The sequence below is a fragment of the Chionomys nivalis genome, chromosome 1, assembly GCF_950005125.1.
Source record: "Chionomys nivalis chromosome 1, mChiNiv1.1, whole genome shotgun sequence".
Taxonomy (NCBI): domain Eukaryota; kingdom Metazoa; phylum Chordata; class Mammalia; order Rodentia; family Cricetidae; genus Chionomys; species Chionomys nivalis.
Genome location: NC_080086.1, coordinates 64,188,902 through 64,209,811, shown reverse-complemented (window position 1 = coordinate 64,209,811; position 20,910 = coordinate 64,188,902). Strand labels below are relative to the sequence as shown.

General features: G+C 49.3%; 1 protein-coding gene across 2 annotated transcripts; it reads right to left on the bottom strand.

Annotated features, from left to right (window-relative positions):
- Window positions 1–355: 355 nt before the first annotated feature.
- On the bottom strand, window positions 356–20,910 carry Mxd1 (MAX dimerization protein 1). 2 transcript variants are annotated; one of them, XM_057779998.1, is made up of 6 exons: window positions 20,686–20,910; window positions 20,284–20,383; window positions 14,622–14,651; window positions 4,503–4,617; window positions 3,089–3,248; window positions 356–2,469 (listed from the first exon to the last, which is right to left on the bottom strand). In XM_057779998.1, exons 1-6 carry the CDS (start codon window positions 20,756–20,758, stop codon window positions 2,270–2,272), a joined length of 678 nt encoding a protein of 225 aa, XP_057635981.1. In that variant the 5' UTR covers window positions 20,759–20,910; the 3' UTR covers window positions 356–2,269. The 2 variants fall into 2 exon arrangements, with proteins under 2 accessions (XP_057635981.1, XP_057635973.1); XM_057779990.1 differs by having other exon boundaries at window positions 356–2,472; window positions 20,686–20,905.

Here is a 20,910-nt window from a genome sequence, read left to right as displayed (position 1 = left end):
GTATGATGTCAAAGTCTTAACAGCTGGGGCTCACACCTTTGCCCCCCCGGACCACCAATCTTAACAGAAAGGTTTTTCCTTTTGCTTACAGAAAAAGCCGTTCTCCAGACTAGCTCTTGGCAGCCGTGCTGGTGATAGTGAAGGAGAGATTGGGGTGGGGATTAGCTGCCCCGGGCTAAGCCTGCCGGCCCCCAAACTTCATTCAGTTTTGGTCAGAGAAAAAGCTGCCTGCCACCCTGCCTCAGTCCACCTCAAAGCTCCAAAGCCAGGCCTGACCTTGGCAGTTAGTCTGTCACAAGTACTTTAAAATACAGAGATCTACCATACGTATATGCAAGGACCAGACAAACAGGGCAGAGGTCAAATAATTACTGCTTTATGTTAGGACAGTACATGTCATATTTCAACCAAAAGACCAAAAAAAAAAAAAAAAGAAAGAAAGAAAGAAAGAAAAAAGAAAAGCAGTTTAACTCAAAGGTGAAACAATTAAAACACAGAAACTAACGGCATCTCTCAGACACCTAAGTGAAATAAACGTGCACAAGTTTTGTACCCTGGGCACCCCGCAAACTTCTCCCACGGTCTTGGCTTTCTGCCAGTTTGGATGCAGTGAGCAGATGCGAGGCCCTTAGGGTCTAGCGGGTGGGGACTGAGGGGGGCACTTCAAGGCACAGCTGTATCTTCTAGACAAAGGACAGACCTGGCCAGCCAAACACCTCCACCTACTCAGACTCTGGAAGGAGCTTTACAAATGCCAATGGATCCAGGCTGTGTTTTCTGTGCTAATTTTCAGCTGGTATTTGGGAAACACTTCAGCAAGGGGAGGGAGTAGGGGAGAGCAAAAACAGGACTTGGGGATCATTAAGAAAGCCATGACTTCCAAGGACCCCAGAGTGACCTTGTGTGGTCAGGGTCTGTTTGGATCTGAGGACAGGTGTGGGACTGGGTAGCCGCCTGCTGCCGAGTTAGCCATGGAGTTTTTAGGTGGCACCTGTGGATCTCAGGAATGTTCCATCACTCCATGACACGGGCTCGGCTCTGAGCAGGCCACAGATTTTACAAATGGTTCAGACTCAATGAAAAAAAGATTCACCAGAGGCTGAAAACACCCAGACCTCAAAATACAAATGCAAAAATAGTCAGGAGAATGAACTAATTTTGTAGACAGCTACATACAAAGTTTCTAGAACATCTATAAAAGCAGTCATAAGAATTTATATTCCATTCCATTCCATTAGTCTCTATAAAATGAATAAATAGTATTTATAGGTTTGTGTGTCTTATGTACAATACACGTGTGCTCTGGTTTAGCTTAAATAAAAATGCCACAAGGGAAGAAACATCCTTTCCAGCCATCGACCCAGAAGTCTCCAGAAGGAAACTTCCAGATGTGTCCAAAAATATCTCAGCAGGAGGTTTTGGTAACATGGGGACCCTCCTGTTTACTTGCCACATAGAAGAAATGTGGCCTCTTTCTCTCAGGGACAGTGGCTACTAGCTCAGCCAGCGCCAAAACTCAGTTATTGCTGGGAGTCCGACAGGAAAACAGGTGGGGGTGGGGCCGTGGGGCAAAGAAGCATCATCACTTTCGTCACGTGGGCAATGGAGATCTCATCTATCTCTGAGGTAGGACAATGTTCCAGAGACAAGTAGCATCAACAAACTCGGGGCGCGGGGGTGCCTTGAGACACGGCACACAGCCAGGTCCCCAGAACAACACTCAGGGGGCACACTGTTCTCCTGAGCTGCCGAGTGCCCGCTCTTCAGTGGGGACACGGTGGCACCGCGGCCGGGCTGCAACAGGGCTTGCTGGAGGTATTCCTGGCTTCTCAGTGCTCTGCAGTTTTGCTTTCAAAGCTTCCTTTGGGGTTTCTGAGATTGAGTTCCCTTTGAGAAGTTTGCTTCGGTTTCCTATGTGCCAGACAAAGCGTGAACTTCTCTCCTGGGCGAGTACCATCATAAGCCAGAAAACTAAGACAGGCCTGGCCAGCTGCAGGAGGACAGTGCACAGGGGGCTGCTGGGAGGTGAAACTGGCTTAGGGCTAAGGACTCTTGGGTGCTTCAAATTGACTGGAATGTACGGTCTCTCAGCGTTGACGTGCATGGACAGAGAAGCTACTGACCGCACTCAGAACCACAACCCTACGAGCTTTCTGCAAAATGGACAGAGCTGATTTTGGTCAAGGTGGTACGTGAGGTTGGCGTGCAAGGGCGTCTGGGCAGGTCTGGTACACTACGTGATCAGATGAGAGGACCCTTGGGCCCTCCCCTAGAGCCCGAGAGCTGCCTTGTGCCCAGCCTGGAGCTTGGCTCTCTTGACGCTGGCACTGGAGTAGCCCTCGTCACTGCCCAGGCTCTGCATGCTGCTTCGCTCATCCGAGTCACTCACGCTGCTGCTCCAGCCCAGGTCCCCGGTGAGGTAGTCTGTGCTCTCCACGTCCACGTCCACATCCACGTCCACATCCAGCTCTTCTACAGGGGAGGAGACACAAGGGTGAGGGCCTGCTACAGAGCCCTCAGGACATCTCAGAGTTTCCTATGCCTCTTCTTGGCTGCTACTATCTCTTTTTTTTTTAATTTATTCTATTTTTTAAGATATATTTTTATTTTATGTGTATTGTTGTCTTGTCTGCATGTCTGTCTGTGTGAGAGTGTTGAATCCCCTGGAACTGGAGTTGCAGACAGTTGTGAGCTGCCATGTGGATGCTAGGAGCTGAACCTTGATCCTCTGGAAGAGCAGTCAGTGCTCTTAACTGCTGAGCCATCTCTCCAGCTCCCTACAATCTAACTCTTTGCAGAGGTGGCTACCCCAGTCCTGCTGCTCAGCCCCGAAGGCCTGGGCCCTATCTTTTTTATAGTTTTATTGCACTTTTATTTCGTGTGTGCATGAGTGCACAAGCAGAGGTGAGAGATAACTTTTGGGAATTGGTTCTCTCCTTCCACCATTAGTCCAAAAGGGTTCAAACTCAGGCTTAATGGCAGGTACCTTTACCTACTGAGTCACCTTGACAGCCCCTATTAGCCCTGTCTTATCTGCTCTGAGAGCTGGCTCTGTTGCCTGAAGCCCCCCTTGGCAGGTGTGGCTCACCCCTGTCTGAGTCAGAGCGTTCTGAAGACACCACAGAGCCCACGCTGTCCATCCGGGTCCTCTCGGCACCCAGTTTCTCCAGCCGCCGCTTCAGGTGCCGCTGCTCCCGCTGAAGCTGGTCTATTTGGTGGACAGCTTTTCTGTCACAATCTTCAAGTTTCTGCAAGGCAAAGGGTGGTTGCTGGAGTCTATGGGGTGTGTTGTATACCAGCAAAGAACCCCTACCCAGCCTGCCAGCAGGGAAATGTGTGTTGTCTGTCAAGCTTCTCTTCTGGCCTGGGAGTTGACTGCCCAGTTACTATGGGCTTTGTCTAACTTCATCATGCACTGTGGGGCTGGCCTGTTACAGAGATGGCTTACACCCCTTAACCTTGGTAACCCAGAATACTAGACCCCTGACCTGGTCCCCATATCTGCAGCAGCCCTCTGAACACCTCAGCACTGGAAAGTCATGTGACAGGTGAGCTACAAAAAACACTTCTATTTAAAAAGACGTTTATCCCAGCACAGTCCCAGTTACAAAGCAAGTTCTTACGTCATGCCAAACCCCAATTAAATTCTGTTGCTAGCGGGAAATCAGAGCCTTTTTAAAGTCCCGACTCTGAACTGTCCAACAGAAGTGTCTGGAAGCTTCCACAGTGACTTATTCTTACAAATCTGCCCCCAGTTCCTCATATTCTGCAGATAATTAATGAGAGTGTTTAACTGTAGCTGTTTTGCTTCCAACTGAGGCTCTCTCCCAGAGCTGTCCTGTATGCAGGCTGCTAACCGTTAATACGCCAGTATTTGTCTAACCAAGCCATGGCTGAATGGCGCTGCTGGCTGTGGCTCAGTAGTGCGCAGAGAGCCTGCACAGACAGACATTGTGAGGTGCTCAGGATGCACGACACACAAAGGCCTGGCTCCCTCGTGGAGCTCCAGCAGAGTTCTGGGGACAGCCAGCCACCACACAGGACACTGGCAAATGTGCACAGGGGCCCCATGACAGGAAAGGCTCAGCAAAGGCTTCGAGCCCTGGGAGCCGTGCGGAGATTGGCAGCATGAGGAGAGGCTAGCCATGGGGAAGAGGGGACAAGCTACTGCAGAGGGAATGCCAGGCATGCTGGCTCCGGTTCCAGAACAGGAGAGACCGAGTGACAGCTCCTCCAGAGTCCTGAGGCACCGAGAATAACATGTGTAGCTGCACTACAGCAGGTTTGCTTTCCAGGCTGCAGCAGATGTATGTGGGGCACAGTGCATGAGAGACAGTGGTGGGTGCTAAGGGCACATGTCAGGCTTGGTGATGGTGGGGATATCAGTGGCTCAAGGCACCAGGGCCTGAATTTCTGATTGGGCCCTTTAACTGGGTTTTGGATGTTGGGGAGGGAGGCGAGGTAGGAGGAGCCCAGAAATCAGCTGGAGGCCGGGCACCTACCTTTATGTGCAATTTGGCTTTTGTCAGCAAACTCAGTGTGGTGTGTCGGCTTGACTCGGGGCCCAGCGGCACCAGCCCCTTCAACTTCTCGAGACACAGGCGGAGATGAGCGCGCCTGCGAACACAGAAGCAGCACTTGAGACTCCTGCACAGGTTCGGAAGCGTGTGACTGCCAGAGCCAGCAGAGGCCGGTGCCAGCAATACTCTGTGAGGTCAGGAGCCTGCACTGAAGCCCAGTGAGTAGCAGAACTCAGGCCTTCTAGACTGATTCCAAATGAAATTCTGGGGTGTGGGCCATAAAATCTGCTCACATCAGCTTCTCCTGAATCAGAAGATGACATGCCCAGGGGAAAGTCCTCAATCTGGTTTCTCTTCCCAAGTTACTGAATCTAATCATTGCTGTGCACACACGTTTTATGCTTGTAGTTATTTACTGAGACAATTTTTTTTAATAATAGCAAGATGGAAGCAACCCAGACAACCACTGTTGGGAACTGGTTAAGTCAGTTACAGTATATCTATCTAGGGGAACACTACCACTGTTGGGAACTGGTTAAGTAAGTTATGGCATATCTATTTAGGGGAAGACTACGCAGCTATGAAGAAGATTGAGACTGTGCTCAACGGTCATGGTCTTCACATGGTGGGAAAACAAGAATCGACATTTGTGTGCTTCTGTGTGCACGAGTCTGCAGCAGCTCACCAGAACCCAGCAGCCCTGGCTGGGCAGAGAAAAGGCAAGCAAGTAGGCACAGAAGGAAGAAGGGAAGGATGTTTTTACTGAATAATTTTTGGTACGTTTGGGTTTTTTTGACTGTACAAATCTACTGTTATTCCAACAGTTAGATATATTTTTCCCACATGTGGGACAAGTACATCACAGGCCATGCTGACCATGTCTGACTGAGAGAAGCACTCTTCCATCTCAGCGTGCTGGACAAGAGCTGACGTGAGATCCCGTGACACAGAATGACCAGAAGCACAGGGCCCCACAACTTCAGATGTTTACAGTTCACTGAAACCTTGGTTTGGACTTCACTCTAGAATGTAACAGATTCTATGAATATGAGAAATAGCCAACTTCCAGGTGTCTATGTAGGTCTGACACCCCCTTAAAAATCTTTCCGAGCTATCCTAGGCCGCAGGGAATCCTTCTTCTGGGGTTCTCCGTGTGGTTTGGTGTCTGTCTCTCAGCCCTTCACTCATCATTGGGAGGCCCAGCTGAGGCTTACTCACTGATGCCCACTTGATAGGACTGATGCCTGTGTCAGCCGTCCCAGTGGACTTTAAACTTCTCAGAGACAGAGTCCAGCTCGTCACATCTGCACAGAGCTTGACCCAGGCAATGCCCATTCCCACACACAGCCAGACAGACAGCGAGCTTCCACCTGGTGGGGGCATCACCACTGGGCAATGTGGCTTGGACCTCATTCGGAGCCCCCTGCCATCTGGGTCACGGCACGCTGAGGGCCTCTGAGTTCTGAGCTCAAGGAGCACACGCAAACTGCCCAATGTAAAGGCCTGGGTGCTAACGGTGAAGCTCTGCCCTGTGGAAGAACCCGCAGCAAAGACAATAGCATTAGCTACTTGCTGGGGGTGGAGGAGCAGAAGCTGTGTGCACAATACTGCTGGGGGATAATATCCCAACACAGATCATGCCATCAGAAGCAAGATGCAGTGCACATGTATGAAAATGCCACAACGAAACATTTACTTGCACACTAGAAGATTAACTAAAGATGCGCCATGAGGGCTGGAGACAGTCAGTGGTTAAGAGCACTGCTGCTCTTCCGGAGAACCTGGATTTCTTCTCAGCACCCACGCCAGGCAATGCACAACCCGTGGAGATCTGACGCCTCCAGGCTCCACAGGCATCCGCGCTCACGGCACACACACAATTGTTTTCTTTTCCTTCCTTCCTTCCTTCCTTCCTTCCTTCCTTCCTTCCTTCCTTCCTTCCTTCCTTCCTTCCTTCCTTCCCTCCCTCCCTCCCTCCCTCCCTCCCTCCCTCCCTCCCTCCCTCCCACTCTCTCTCTCTCTCTTTCTTTTTCTTTCGAGACAGGGTTTCTCTGTGTAGCTCTAGCTATCCAGGAACTCATGTTATAGACCACGCTGACCTCAAACTCAGAAATTCGCCTACCTCTGCCTCCTGAGTGCTGGGATTACTGCCCATCTTGAAACATAATTTTTTAAAAATCTAGCTGGATGATGGTGGTGCATGCCTTTAATCCCAGCACTCGGGAGGCAGAGGCAGGCGGATCTCTGTGAGCTTGAGGTCAGCCTGGTCTACAAGCACTAGTTCCGGAACAGGCTCCAAAGCTACAGAGAAACCCTGTCTCGAAAAACCTAAAAAATCTAGAAAAGGATTAACGATGAGAAAACACCACGGCACTACTGCACTACTTCCCTCTCAATGCAAAGCTTGCAGACTATGTAGAGATGCTTACCACCTATCGCAAAGACTGCAGGATACTGTCCTCCTGTGATGTGTCACACACAGACATGGACTGGCAGTGCACAGACCTGTCACTGTGCCCCGGGTCATCTTACTGTCCCATTAGATGGCCTTCTGTTACCAAGAGTGGCCTTTAGCTCCTGTCCTGGCAGGGGAAGGTGGTGCCTTCCCATGGCTCCTCCTGTCCCTTCAGCCAGTTGCTAGAAGAGCTAGGCTGTCTTGCACCTAGGTAACGAGCTTGGGCAGCCTTGTGCTGGTTCTCCAGGAGGAGGGCTGTAACTGGCACGTGCAGACAAGGGTTTGGATCTACAGCAGCAGGTGACACCATGCTTTCAGCTGCACTGCAATCGCGGTTCTAACAGTCAGGCGTGGCCCGTAACCAGCAGTCCACACGAACCACGGGTCAACCACAGTCCTCTCGGTTGGCAAGTACCCCATGCCCTATTTTTATTACTTTTACCATTCTGCATTAGTCAATTGCGACACAAGCCAACATTAGTTAGTGGCGCGGAGCAGAGGTTGCTTTGCCACTTACTCCCCATGTGACTTTGAACTTCCCAATTCCGAGGTCTCTATTTCCTCATCTGCAGAATGGGTGACAGAGGCTACCCTAGAGAGCCTCTGTGGCTCTCTAGAGGGCATAGGGTCTGAAATGTGTACCCTGCCTCGGTTGGCATTGCTCTTCCAAGCCTAGCTCTTGAACACAAGGGTAACTGCCCTGAGCAAATGTGGACAAGCCGGGAGCTGCAATCTCAGGGCTGACTGATAAAACACTCAAAGAATATGGACATCTGTCCTTGAAACAGCTAGTAAGCTAGCTGACCCTTCTGTGGAAATACAGGCATTGCTTATGCAGAAGGATCAACAAAGTTTTCATAAGCTAGTAAGTGTAGCAGGAGGTCCCTCTGCGGTCCTGTGTGTCATGGGGCAGCAGGATCCAGCTCAGGAGGGAGGCATGTGCTCACTTTCCAGGCTGCAGGCTCTGGCGTTCTGAAGTACCCAGCCTCCCTCCAAACCTTACTGCAAAGATCTTCCAAATGCAAAAGGCGAGGACTCAAAGACCTTGCTGGAGAGCCATGTACACCTGGAGAGCTTAAAACTCCCCCTCAGCAAGAGGAAAGTACCACAGTCAGGAGAGAAGTTAAAACAGTCTGTGAAGAATTAATGGGAAGAAAACTATCAAATGTTGCTGAAGGACCGGAAAATCTGAGGGAATGGAAAAATCCACACATTCCTGGCGATGACCCCTCAAAGAGAAAATGCCAGCGCTCCTCACATTTAATTCAAGTTTACAAAACAAAATCCCGACAGTTTTCTTTTCATGTTGGAAACTCAGCCTGAACTTTGCCTAGAAAACTAGGTGTGTGAGATTGCCAGCACTTTGGAAAAAGCCGAGGAGGAAGGCGGCACGGGCGTTAAATCGCTGGAAGGCAGTGAGGACTAAAGGCAGAAGCATTGCGGACCCACATCAAACAAGCAGAACAAACTCACAAGCAAAAAGAGCTGAATTAACAGATGAAGGACACAGTGCTGCAGAGCCTGGGATGAGTGTGTAGGATCTGGCCTGGGAGTGAGCAGGTTACCACCAAAATAGCCCCAGCAGACTCCAGGTCTAAATGTAAAACACACTCACACGCCATACAGTGTTGATAGGTGTGCTCAACTTTCCTTAGTCATGAAAGATGGAAAACCAAATAGCTAAGCGAAAGAGAAATGCCCCCGGGACTGGTGGTGTCTCCCATGCCAGTGCCTCGGGGTGGAGACTGACTGTGCAGGCGGGAGCTCCAGCCTCCAGGGCCTGCCCCAGCTTCTAACAGAGAAGTGTCTGTGTTGAGCGCATCTCTGTTGCAGGGCCCGATTTTAAATATGGACCCGACAGCATGCTGAGCAGTTGCTGGTCAAGGGGCGGACACCCAACCAGGTTCAAGGTGGCTGCCATGTGGCAAATGCTTGGTTCTTCCACCCTTAATTCCCTGAAGAGTTTCTCAGGGGACTACAGCGTGTGCTCCTTCCCTCCCGGGTACTGCTGCAGTGCTGGAGAAAGCAAGCCCCTGCCTCAGAGCCATTTAAACTCAGCTCTCATCTGAAGCATCTGAAGGGCTCCTTTGGCCCTCGTCCTCACCTACAGCCCCCCAGAGACCCTGTGTGCGGTCTATGATAACCTGCTCCCCTCTCTAACTGGGTCACATCTACTCGCTGTCCCACTCACTCACTCACTCACACTGAGCTTCCTAGGTGGCCACCTCACTACCAAGGGCAAAAAGATGCCAACTTCTCTGTTCCTTATCAAGCACTGGACCCCAGAGATCACACTGTGCCTGCCCACGCTGACAGGAGTCCCCAGGAGCACGATGCACTTGACAGTACTCAGGGCTGCTGTTTTCACTAGAAGGTGCCCGTGGCTGCCATCCAGAAAGCAGAGGTGGGCCTTTGGGCTTGGTCTCCCACCAGGGCGTATGCACAGACCCCTTCAGGAGCACTGGATGTACACAAGCTGCACTGTGCCGAGTCACAAGAACTAAGTCTTACTAAGGAATCAAAGCCTTCATGAAAGTGAGCAGGGGTCTCAGCTGGCCTTGTATTGAGAACAAAGTCTTGCTAAGCTAAACAGGTGAAGATTATAAATCACACTTTAAGGGAAAGTGAAGGTCTATTTTCCTCTTTTTCTTCTGCAGTGATGTCTCATCAACTGCGTAGTGGAGATCACTAATCTGATTGATGCCCTGGAAGAATCCTCATCTCCATGCTGACAAGTCTCCATAGAGACACAAGGAGAAACACACCCAGTGATGTGCAGCAACAACTGGGCAGCATCTCCATGCGGAAGACACGGACTGTCTAACCTGGGGCCTACGCGGTTGTGCCTCCGTAGTACTTCCTGCCCCAGGGTTTGATTTTCATATAAAATAGATTCTAATGAGGACCTGCTACCTCTATCACACCCTGGGACTGTTAATTCTGGCAGTGAAGTCAGAGCGCCCTCAGAGCCCAGGTCGGGGAGGGGGCTGGAAGTTAGAGAAGCAGACCACACAAGTCTCTCTCTTCTCCCAGCCTCCAAAGGTTGATGATACCAGAGGTAAGCACCAGAAAGAAAGTTCTAGTGATACACCGTCAGCACAGCCTGCATCTGTACACCGATCCCTGCAGAGGATCGACAGCCTCTGCCTTCACTCCATGTGCCGACAGCCAAGAATTGATTATGATATCTTACAATGAAATCCGAATGTGGTCAAGGGTGTGCAGAAGCCAAGAGTGGCTTGAGACACAGCACACCCTGGCCCTATGCACAGCACACTTTGGCCAGTGCCCACCACACCCAGGACCTGTGCCCACCACACCCAGGCCCAGTGCACACCACACCCTGACCCAGTACACACCACGCCCAGGTCCTGCACACACCATGCCTGACCCTTCTGATATAAAGAATACGGCCATCTGGAAAGTCAGAAACCTAAGGAAACAGTTCTATGGACCTATGATTACCAGAACATACTCCAGAAAAACTACTGGCATGCTCTCTCATGCCAGGCTAGGCACCACTAAAATCAAATGAAAATCATAGCCCAGACCAAGGCTGCGAATCTGCACAGAGCACACACACAAATCTTTAGTCACAAGGTCAGAAGACCCTGACCCTGGCAAAGCCCACACCTGAACCATCCCAGAGAACATGGTCTGCTACTGAAGGAGAAGCCAGAGTTTTCTTCTGGGCAGGCCCTTGCTGTGCCACTGGCTCCCGATCCCATCACCATGGCTGGTGTGTTGGCAGCCCCATCACTACAGGGTTTCCTGAGACACTTACACCAGAGCAGTTCCTAAACAAGAGACAGAGCAGAACCCACACCCAGCATGCAGTGAGAGACAGGAAGGATTCCTGTGTTCTGAAGATAACCAACCTGTTAATCACAAGAACCTACAGCACCCAAAACTATGCAAATCCTACACACTTTTTGCAAAAAAAAAAAAATGTGTAATGTTTATGGGGAAATGTTACAAAGCTTTGCTTAGAGACAGAGAAGAGATCTGAGCAAACTAAGAAACACCGAGTCCTGGATGGAAAGATCTAGTAGCTTAGCATATACTCTTGCTTGCTTGTTTTGTCATTTTGTTTTTTTGAGATAGGGTTTCTCTGTGTAGCCCTAGCTGTTCTGGAACTGACCTCAAACTCAGAGATCCACCTGTCTCTGCCTCCTGAGTGCAGGGACTAAAGGCTGTGCTGCCGGCACCTGGCTCACATCTACCCTTAAAGGCTAATTTTACTGGATTTCTACAGTTTCAACCTTTGAAATCCTAAGAATTTGGGAGAGGAGGAACAAGAGGACTGATTTAAAAACTTGGAATTGGGCTTTGTGGCAGGTTATCACAATCCCAATACAGGCAGGCTGAGGTAGGAAGACCTCCAAGTTCAAGGTCATCCTGGGCTACCAGCAAAACTGAGGCTGCCTGTACTACAGTAGTGAAGTTGTTTCAAAAAAGCAAAGAAAAATTTTCATAAGAAACCATGGCTATAGAGGCTGGATAAAAGCTCTGCGGCTAAGAGTATCAGTTGCTCTTCTAAGAGGACCCCAGTTCCGTTCCCAGCACCCACACAACAACCCAGCATAACTGTCCATAACTCCAGTTCCAGGAGGATCTAACACATGTGATACCCATACACAGAAGCAGGTAAAATATCCATACACATAAACTAAAATCAATAAGTTTATAAAACAAAGCAACAAAAACCCATGGATGGAAGCTGGAGTTGGTTACACAGACGGCAAGAGCCGTCAGGGCAGACTGATTTCCTGAGGATGAACGGTACACCGGACAGTTATACGACAGACGCACCTTCCATGCACACGCTCCACCTATGGAGCAAACACTGCCACCGTCTCCACATCTTTCTTGCTTCTTACGAATGCCAGGTATTTAACTGTTGAGCCCCTACCTGGGGTAAGGCTTGCTCTGAATGCCACAGAAACCCAAGTGTACCCAACTCTACCACACCAAAGGGGGGAAAATCCCATCTTAGATTTATTTTCTGGGTTGTTTTTATTTTGAGAGTCCGCACAGTCTTTTTATGAGCTATATATTTTTAGGATTAAAAAATAATGTGTGAGCCAGGTGTTGGTGGCACACGCCTTTAATCCCAGCACTCAGGAGGCAGAGGCAGGTGGATCTCTGTGAGTTCAAGGCCAGCCTGGTTTACAAGAGCTAGTTCCAGGACAGGCTCCAAAGCTACAGGAAACCCTGTCTCGAAAAAACAAAATAATAATAATAGTAATAATAATAATGTGTGTGTGTTCGTGTACTACATGTGTGCTTGGTACCCACAGATGTCAGATTCCCTGGAACTGCAGTTACAAACAATTGTGAGCAGCTTGTATGTGCTAGGAATAGAATCCCAGTACTCTCCAAGAACAGTCAGTGCTCACAACCACACACACACACACACACACACACACACACACACACACACACACACGACTACGTGGACCGGAGAATGTAACTCAGTAAGTGACTGCTGGGTTCGAGCCCAGCACAGCACAAACTGGGTGTGGCAGTGCACGCAGAGGGAGAGGGAGAAGGGTCAGAAAAACGTTAACCTCTTCCCCTGGGTTGCAGTAACCAAGGTGTGACTAAATTAAGCGATGGAGGCCTCACTTCCTTCCCGTTCAGACCACACACTCTAAACCAGGCAAAGACTTGTTAGGACCAAATTCCAAAAGGGACAGGAAGCAGGGGAGTAGCAATGACTCCTGAGACAAGCACAAGTTGAAGGACACACGGGAGCAACCTGAGGTCTGTGCAGCCAGTGCTGACTTCAAATCATAGACAGACACACAGACACCCCCAACACACACACACACGCTCACTGACGTTGTGAAATGCTCTCACAGAGGAAAAAGGCATGCAATCCTGGAAGGCTTGGGATGCAGTCTGTTTTCCCTTTGCAGTGCTGGGATGGGACCCACGGCTGTGCACGCCAGACAGCCCTCCACTACGGAGCCCGGGCCCAAAGGGCTGAAACCGGATAATGCAAACAGATGACCATGCGAGGGTCTGCAAGAAGGGTGGCCTGAGGAGGACATAAGAGAGTCTCTAAGGATGGGAAAGGGAGGCCGCAGCTGCCATCTTCTTCCCGAAGACAGTTCCGAGTTTCTAGCCCCTGACGCCTGAACCCTGAAAGCATAAAGGCGGCTCTGGCTTAGAGCAATAAGCAGGGCACAGGTGCGCACCATCACACTCACCTCAAACCTGTGGGGACCAGGACTGACCATTTGGTTTCCTTCCCAATCCCTGCCTGCTAAGGGTCTGGCCTGTCTTTTCCTGGGTGAAACTTAAACACAATTCTGACCTGACATTCAGAGTCAGGGTCGCTTATGGGGGTTTGACAGAAACAGGGCCATTATCACAGCAGACCTGCCTGTGCACACGGGCAGGGAGAAGAAACCTTTCTGCCTGGGTGGGCAGCCTGCATGTCAGGGGAAGGGATGCTCAGGCCACAGAATGAGGCTGTTCCATGAGAAAGTCACCTGGGGAGCTTCTGAAGAATTCTAGTGCAGATCCTCAGCCCAAAGCAATTAAGTCTGAATCACTACATGAAGGCTGGCATTATTTGTTTGTTTTAAAACTCCTCAAAGAATTATTATTAATTGTTTCTCAGTATGGTAGAGGCCCATGGTCATGCTTACTTTTTTTTTTTTTAAAGAAGTTTTTACTGCTAGACAGTGGTACAGTGGTGCACGCCTTTAATCCCAGCACCCAGGAGGCAGAGGCAGGTGTATTTTTATGAGGTCGGAGGCCAGCCTGGTCTACAGAGCAAGTTCCAGGATAGCCAGGGCTACACAGAGAAACCTTGTCTCGAAAAACAAAACAAAACAACAAATGTCCTGGTGATGTGACATTTGGCGAGTGTGGGAAACTGGAGGCTGGGTGGACACACAGAAGGACCGCAGTTCGCTTTACTTTTGTGTGCAAAGCTTTTCCCACTAACATTCTATTCTACAGAGTCAGGAGAGATAAACAGCTGCTTTCTGCCCAGAAGTCACGTGTGTGCATGTATAACACACTTAACACACATTTTAAAAATTAATTAGGCCGAGCGGTAGTGGTGCACGCCTTTAATCCCAGCACTCGGGAGGCAGAGGCAGGCGGATCTCTGTGAGTTCGAGGCCAGCCTGGTCTACAAGAGCTAGTTCCAGGACAGGAACCAAAAGCTACGGAGAAACCTTGTCTCAAAAAAAAAAAAAAAAAAAAAATTAATTAGAAGCTTTTCCAGTGAGTCTGAAATGCAACAGAGCTGAGAACTTCTAGGCAACCCCACTGAAGGAAGGGCAACCAGGAGTCAGGGAGGGTTTGGGGCAAGGCGAGGCGCAGAGGGTGGCAGGTCCCCTCCAGAAACAAACAGCACCCAGACCTCCAGGCATTACCTTCCTTATTTTCCATATGCACAGTTGCCTAAATCGAGACTTCTTATTCACAAGTTAACTGTAGGCGTGCATGCGTGTGCACACGCACTGCGCATTTCACGCCCATGTGGTTAAGAGCACACCTCTGCGCAGGCACCTCTCACTATCTGTGGGAGTCATCTGAAGGCATTCCCTGGGTCTGAGTGGAGCGGGATGGGAGGATTAAGAGTGGGGGAGTAATGACTGCGTCAAACCCCAGATCCCACTCACCGGTTCTTCTCCATCTCATTGTGAGTTGATCTGGAAGAGGAATGAGAAAATAAGATTACTTTTGTCTTTCAAAAAAACAATTATTCTTGTCTTTTTCCCCCTTGCAATCATTCTTGTATTAAAGACTAACTTCAGTCTGGGCATGGTGGCCCTCGCCTTTAATCCCAACACTTGGGAGGCAGGGGTAGGTGGATCTCTGTGGGTTCTGTGGTCTACAGAGTAAGTTCCAGGACAGCCAGACTTAGATGATGAGACCCCGTATTAAACAAAACAAAACAAAACACAAACAAAGTACCTTAAACACCAACATACCTGAATTTGTGTGTGTGTGTGTGTGTGTGAGAGAGAGAGAGAGAGAGAGAGAGAGAGAGAGAGAGAGAGAGAGAGAGAGAGAGAGCGCTACAGGTCAGTGTTAGTATCTTTTCAGTACTGTTCTCCATCTTACTTTCTGAGACAAGGCCTCTCAATGACCGGGGAGCTCTCTGGCTAGACGGGTGTTTGGAGAGCCCAGGGCTCTGTCTCCATACCCACGGAGATGCCTGCTCCCAAGCCCAACTTGTACATGAATGTCAGGCGTCCTATGGTTGTAGAGCAAGCACATTACCTCTACAGCTATCTCCCTAGCCTCCATTTTAACTTTTTTCTACAAAGTTGGTAGAGAAAAGGTAGATGTGGGTGATTCCCCAGCTTCTTCTAAAGGAGTCAACTGGGGCGTCAGATAATTAAAAATCTTTAAAGCAGTTCAAGTGGCTGGAAAGATGGCTCAGTTATTAAGAGCACTTGGAGATCTTGCAGAGGACCTGGGTTCAATTCCTACCACCTACATGGCAGCTCAACTGTCTGTAACTCCAGTTCTCCAGGGGATCTGATTCCCTCTTCTGACCTCTGTGGGTACCAGCTACAAACATGATGCACATGACATACATGCACACAAAACACTCATAAACACAAAAATATAAATCTAAAGAAATACAGCACAAGGAATTCCAGTGACTTATTAGGAGGCACGCAGCCCTTCCTAAGGAGGAAGAGGGTCACTTACAAAACACAGTTGTACAGTGTGGTGTGCCCTGTAGTTGCGTAACATTACAAAGCCTTCTTTATGCTATCTGTAAAGTCACGGGGGTGGCGTCATCTCCCGCCTTACCTCCTAAGGGTCGCATATACTAAAACATGATGCTGTTTGGTTACAAAATCCAATTTTAACTGGTAAAATAATTCCTCCCCAATTCAGCTCCTAAATTAAATGTCTTGTGCAGAATCTCCAGAAGCCGCTGCTGCCCCATAACAGTGAGGTCAAAAGCAGGGCTTTGCAAATTCAACACGAAGACAATGTCTGGTAAAAGCAGGAGTTGGGATGAAAAAAAGACCAGCTTTGCTCTCTGTAGTGCTGTAGATGAAAAAATTTTGCTATCCCGTCCTTGGTTAACCCCTCTCTTAAATGGGAATAAAGATAATTGCCGATAATCTACTAAACAAGCGTGGATCAATGAGGAAGCAACTATAAAAGTGACTGGCAAGGGTTGGATAAAAGGCATGCTGGGTGAGAACCCCACGATTAGTGTTTATAGCTGTCCTTGAGGACTAGGCCTTGCCTTGGACTTCACAGACAGGGTTTCACCGTCATGAGAGTCAACACGACTCATCTACATGCTCACGCAGCTTCTCTCTGACCAGACAGAAATGTGAGGAAGAAGACTGAATCTGAACCTATCATGTGGAATTCTCTGGAATCGAACTGACTCTGGTTGTGAATTCTGTGAGCCCGGGAGGTAAAGCGTCATGGCAGGATGGCAAATGCCAGCCATGTATAGTATCATATATAATACCATTAGCACCGCAGCCCAGTTCACTCACAGGGCCATGTGTGTGTCTGTGCGGGGGCAGAGGGCTGACTTCAAGCAGGAAATTTCTAGCCCAGCATTAAAATTTCTCTTCTAGGCATTGGTAAGAAGGCTCAGCAGATAAAGGTGCTTGCGGCACCACCTGGTGACCTGAGTCCCTCCACCTGAAAGTTATCCTCTGACCTCCACAGGCCGACCGAGGTACATGTGCACCTACCTACACATACACACACACATGAATAAAAAGGCGATTAAAGCAAACTTGTCTTCTATAAGGCCCCAGAAGATTAATTTCTGCTCATGACAAGAAACAAATGAGAAAATAATGATGGCATTTAAAGTTTTGTTTCTAGGATCCCCAAACCAGTTAGTTTTCAGTTAGTTCCCTGGCTTCTCCATCAGTCTGGTCTTATGTCTTTCAGGGGTTGGCAGGGACCCTCTGTTAACAAGAATCTGACCTGAACCGCAAACACGTGGCTTCAAACACGTGAGGTTTTACCTTTAACTGGGAATTCTAAGTTCAAAGTCTGGCAGTTTTTTTTTTTTTTTTTTTTTATGGATACGAGTGGATGCCTAGTGCTGGTCGAGACTTCCCTGTTTAACTACAGAGAAGGAGCGCCCCCACCCTGTCCCTGAAGACTGGGAAGAGAAAGAGCACCTGAGGTACTTTTCACCAAGAACTTTAGGATTCTTTGAAGAGCTACCAACAGACAAATGATTTGTATCTACATAAAAAAAAAATTCTGAATCCCCAGGACACACTTTATCTACAAATTCTGCAGGAAGTCTAACTCTGCAATTTTTGACTCAAGTTTTTTAGAAAGGACAGGTTTTCCTTGATTACTACAGAGTGTTGCACACATGGTGCCTTTTAAAGGGGCAGCCATCTAAAAGGTGGAAGTGAAGTGTGCTCGGCTTGCTGAACCTGAGTTAGTCATTAATCAGCAGCAGCCACCCCCACCGACTGGTGAGCACCCCGATTTTAATTACGGTATGGGACGATGCAGGGAAACGTTCTGTGTCAAGCCATTTTCCATGCAGGCATCGAGGACGGGAGGACTCTGGAACGGCCATAAGGTCAATCCTTCCCTATACAGCACACCCTAATAAAAAGATAACTCAGCCCAGGGCAGTGTGTCAGAAAGGCTCCTCGTGTTAGGTCGGCCTCATGGCCGCTCCTTATAAAATAGTTCAGTGACCAAAGCCCAGACTTCCTCTTTCACGTCAGTGGCAGAGCCTGTTTTCCTCACGTTAACGACATACACTTCTGAAAACTCTACCACAGGCAGAGGCACGTGTATGACGTTCCAGCTATTTAAGAAGCCGAGGCAGAAAGAACATCAGACCCAGGAGTTTGGGCTAGCCTGGGCAACAGGACTGTCTTTACCTTTTTTTTCTTCCAGTGCTAGAGACTGAACTCGGCGCCTCACACATACGAGACGAGCACTCTACCACTGAGATACACCTTATGCCACAAGGTGTTTTTCTTTAGAAACAACAGCAAACAAGAACAAGAAAAACAAAGCTCGCAGTTTCAATTCTAAATAACTAAATGATTTTAAAAACCAGTAGGAAAGAAAAATCCTGTTTTTCTAATCCAGTATTTCTCTGGATGATTCCAAAGCAACTGGCATTCACTATGCTTGTTACTATTGTTACTACTATTATTATTATTTTGACAAAAGCAGTTTTAAAACAAACTGCATTTTCAGTTCCCAAGAAGTTTGAAATAATGACTGAACCTCATTTTTTATTGTTCAAAGTATTTCCTTAGACTCCACAAGCAAAGAACATAACATTTCAACCTGAACATGAACATTCACTGTCAAAGGGTTCTGTGAACCAGCAGTACCTCCCTGGCCTTCTCAGTTTGGATTTAGGTGACAGGGTCCCGGGCAGAAGGCTGACTCTGACTGGTGTCCAGCTCCTCTCTGATGGCGCTCTTGCTCCTCAGGTGAGGGACGTGCCAACACCCACGGAAGAGACCATGTCCACAAAACCCACCTGCTCAGATTTCAACCCTTCCCACATCGGCTGCATCACACACATTCACTGGCAGTGAGGTACACGGACAGCGGGGACAGCCCTGACTCTAAGAACAGAAAGCAAGCCTCTTAACAGAAGTGTTTTCAGCTTTTGCAGAGCCCAGGAACGGCAGCCACCTTCCAGCAGGGCTGTAGGCTCACAACAAGAGGTCTCTGGTGCTTCGCTTAGCATTTTAAGCTCTTTTTATGCTTTTTGAATCATCCTTCTGGGACCAAGTCACTACACAATGCCTCTCTAGTCCTCACTCCTCAACACCCCCAGCAACCTTTCTATAAAGGGGGAAAATAGTGTTAAGGCATCAAAGTCTAAGACTAGCAAGGTGGACAATTCCTCCCAACTCGGGTGGTAATAACAAAGGCAAAAGTGAAACACACTAGTACAGAAACGACAACAAACAACGCCCAAGCCTTCGAGTTCTATGTGAAACTATTACAGAATGCCATGGAGCCCTTTCGGATGCCACTGCTGGACTCAGATCAGCACAGGCCTCCTCGAAGGCTGCGGTGCCCACGTGCAGTGCTACTGACTACCGCCGCCAGGCTGTGCTGGATGAGAGGACGAGGAAAACCCACCAGGTAATTACCAAGGCAGGTCCACCCTTCCTGTGCCTTAGTCAGGAGCGTGGTGCAGTGTGAGGCTCAGTCTGTGATTCCAACACTAGGGACTATGGACGGGGTGAGCCAAGGGCAAGGTGGGTGAATTCGAGGTGTGAGTGGGCACTTCCTGGGGTTTAGTGGTCTGTATTGACCACAGAAGCTACCTTATATGGTACTCCATGTGCTCGTGGGAAGTTATTCATGAGGGGGAGGATTAGGATTCTAAACTGCTGATGAAAATGTCAATGATTTTAGGCATGGCCTAAATTGAACGGCCCTAGTAACACCACGGACTCCTACCAACTAGTTAGGGTTTCTTGGTTTTTTTTTGTTTTGTTTTTTTGTTTTTTGTTTTTGGTTTTTTTGAGACAGAGTCTCACTATGTAACCTTGTGGTCTCACATGTAGCTAGTCTGGAATTCCCAATGTAGACCAGGCTGGCCTCCAACTCACAGACATTCACCTGCCTCTGCCTCCTGAGTGCTGAGATCTGAGATATGCCCCATCAGGCCCAGCTCCAACTAGTATTTTAAGGGCAAGGAGGGGGATATTGGGACAGTCACAGAGAAGAACGATATTGTGGACCAGGGGCCGTGAACTCTCAGTCACAGCTTTTGAGGACTGGAAGTTAATTTGTGAGGCTAACAGGAAAAGGCTGGAACTTGCTGACACCCAAATGGTACGTGCACCTTCTCACAGAAGTGGGCTCTAACCTCAATCACTCTGCTCAGCCAACAGAAAGAGGTCACAACTGGGTTATCAGACAAACTACTGCATTGAATTTACATGTTAAATATAAATTTCTACCACCTGTGTCAGGCCAGATACCTCGTTTATGAAATCTTCACCATGACCAGCAAAATCAACTGATAACATGCTGCGTTTCGACCAAAAGAAAACGTGGGAACTCTGTTGCCTGTAAAGAAGGCGAAAGTGCTGACCCTGCTGCTAGTCCCAAGGAGTTTTGCTTTGTTCAGAGGGTGAAAAGCAGATTTTTTTTTTTAAAAAGGTCATAATTAAATGTAAGACATTCCTACTTTCTCCTCAGTTTCCTCGACTTAAAAAGAAGGGTTGTTTAGCACCATGTCTGATTCCCGAACCTTCGATAGAATCCCAGCAGCCAACTCACAATCAGCCATCGTGTTAGCTACAGAGAAGGGGACCACTGAACAGTTACCTGCTACTGGTGCTGTTCTTCTTGGGCTTGTTCCTCCGTTTGAAGGCATCTCTGTCCTTGCTACTGTACGGCAACATGGAGGCATACCCATGTTCGGCTTCTAGAAAACCGAGGGGTCCCGTTAATGAATGGGCCCTGAGCATCTGACACCCTGTCTCCGCGTCCGTCCGTCTGTCGGAGTTCGGGGCACCGGCCGGGCGCAGGCAGGCGGAATTCTGAGAACAATGCCTGCTCTTTCCTGGTGTGGACGCCCTCGGTTCGGAGCAGGTGTGGAAGGTTCCAGCTGCTCGCCGCCCCCCGCGCTCGGCTTTTGGGGCGCGGGCCCGGGGGTTGGCGCTCGCGGCCGGCCCGCGCCCCAACCACCCCAGCGGCCGCCCGCCCGGCCCGCAGCCCGCCGTGCACCTCTCTCCCGCCGCTCCAGGTAGTCGGCCGCCTCCAGCAGCAGCTGGATGTTCATCCCGACGGCTGTCGCCATCCTGCACCCGGCGGGCCGCCTCTCGGTGCCCGCGGGCCGCCGGCCAGGAACGCCGAAGAGCCGCCGCGCTGGCCAGCCAGGAGGGACAGCGCTGGGACGGCACGGAGCCCGGATCCCAGCCGCGGCCGCCGAGTGTTTATCCCGACTCGCCG

Coding starts and splice junctions, on each gene's coding strand:
- Mxd1 (XM_057779990.1), bottom strand. CDS start 20,758: ATGGCGACAGCCGTCGGGATGAACATCCAGCTGCTGCTGGAGGCGGCC. Junction 4,618..14,621: donor AATGAGATGGAGAAGAACCG/GTGAGTGGGATC, acceptor CTGTGTTCGCAG/GCGCGCTCATCTCCGCCTGT. Junction 3,249..4,502: donor AAGCCAAATTGCACATAAAG/GTAGGTGCCCGG, acceptor TTTGCCTTGCAG/AAACTTGAAGATTGTGACAG.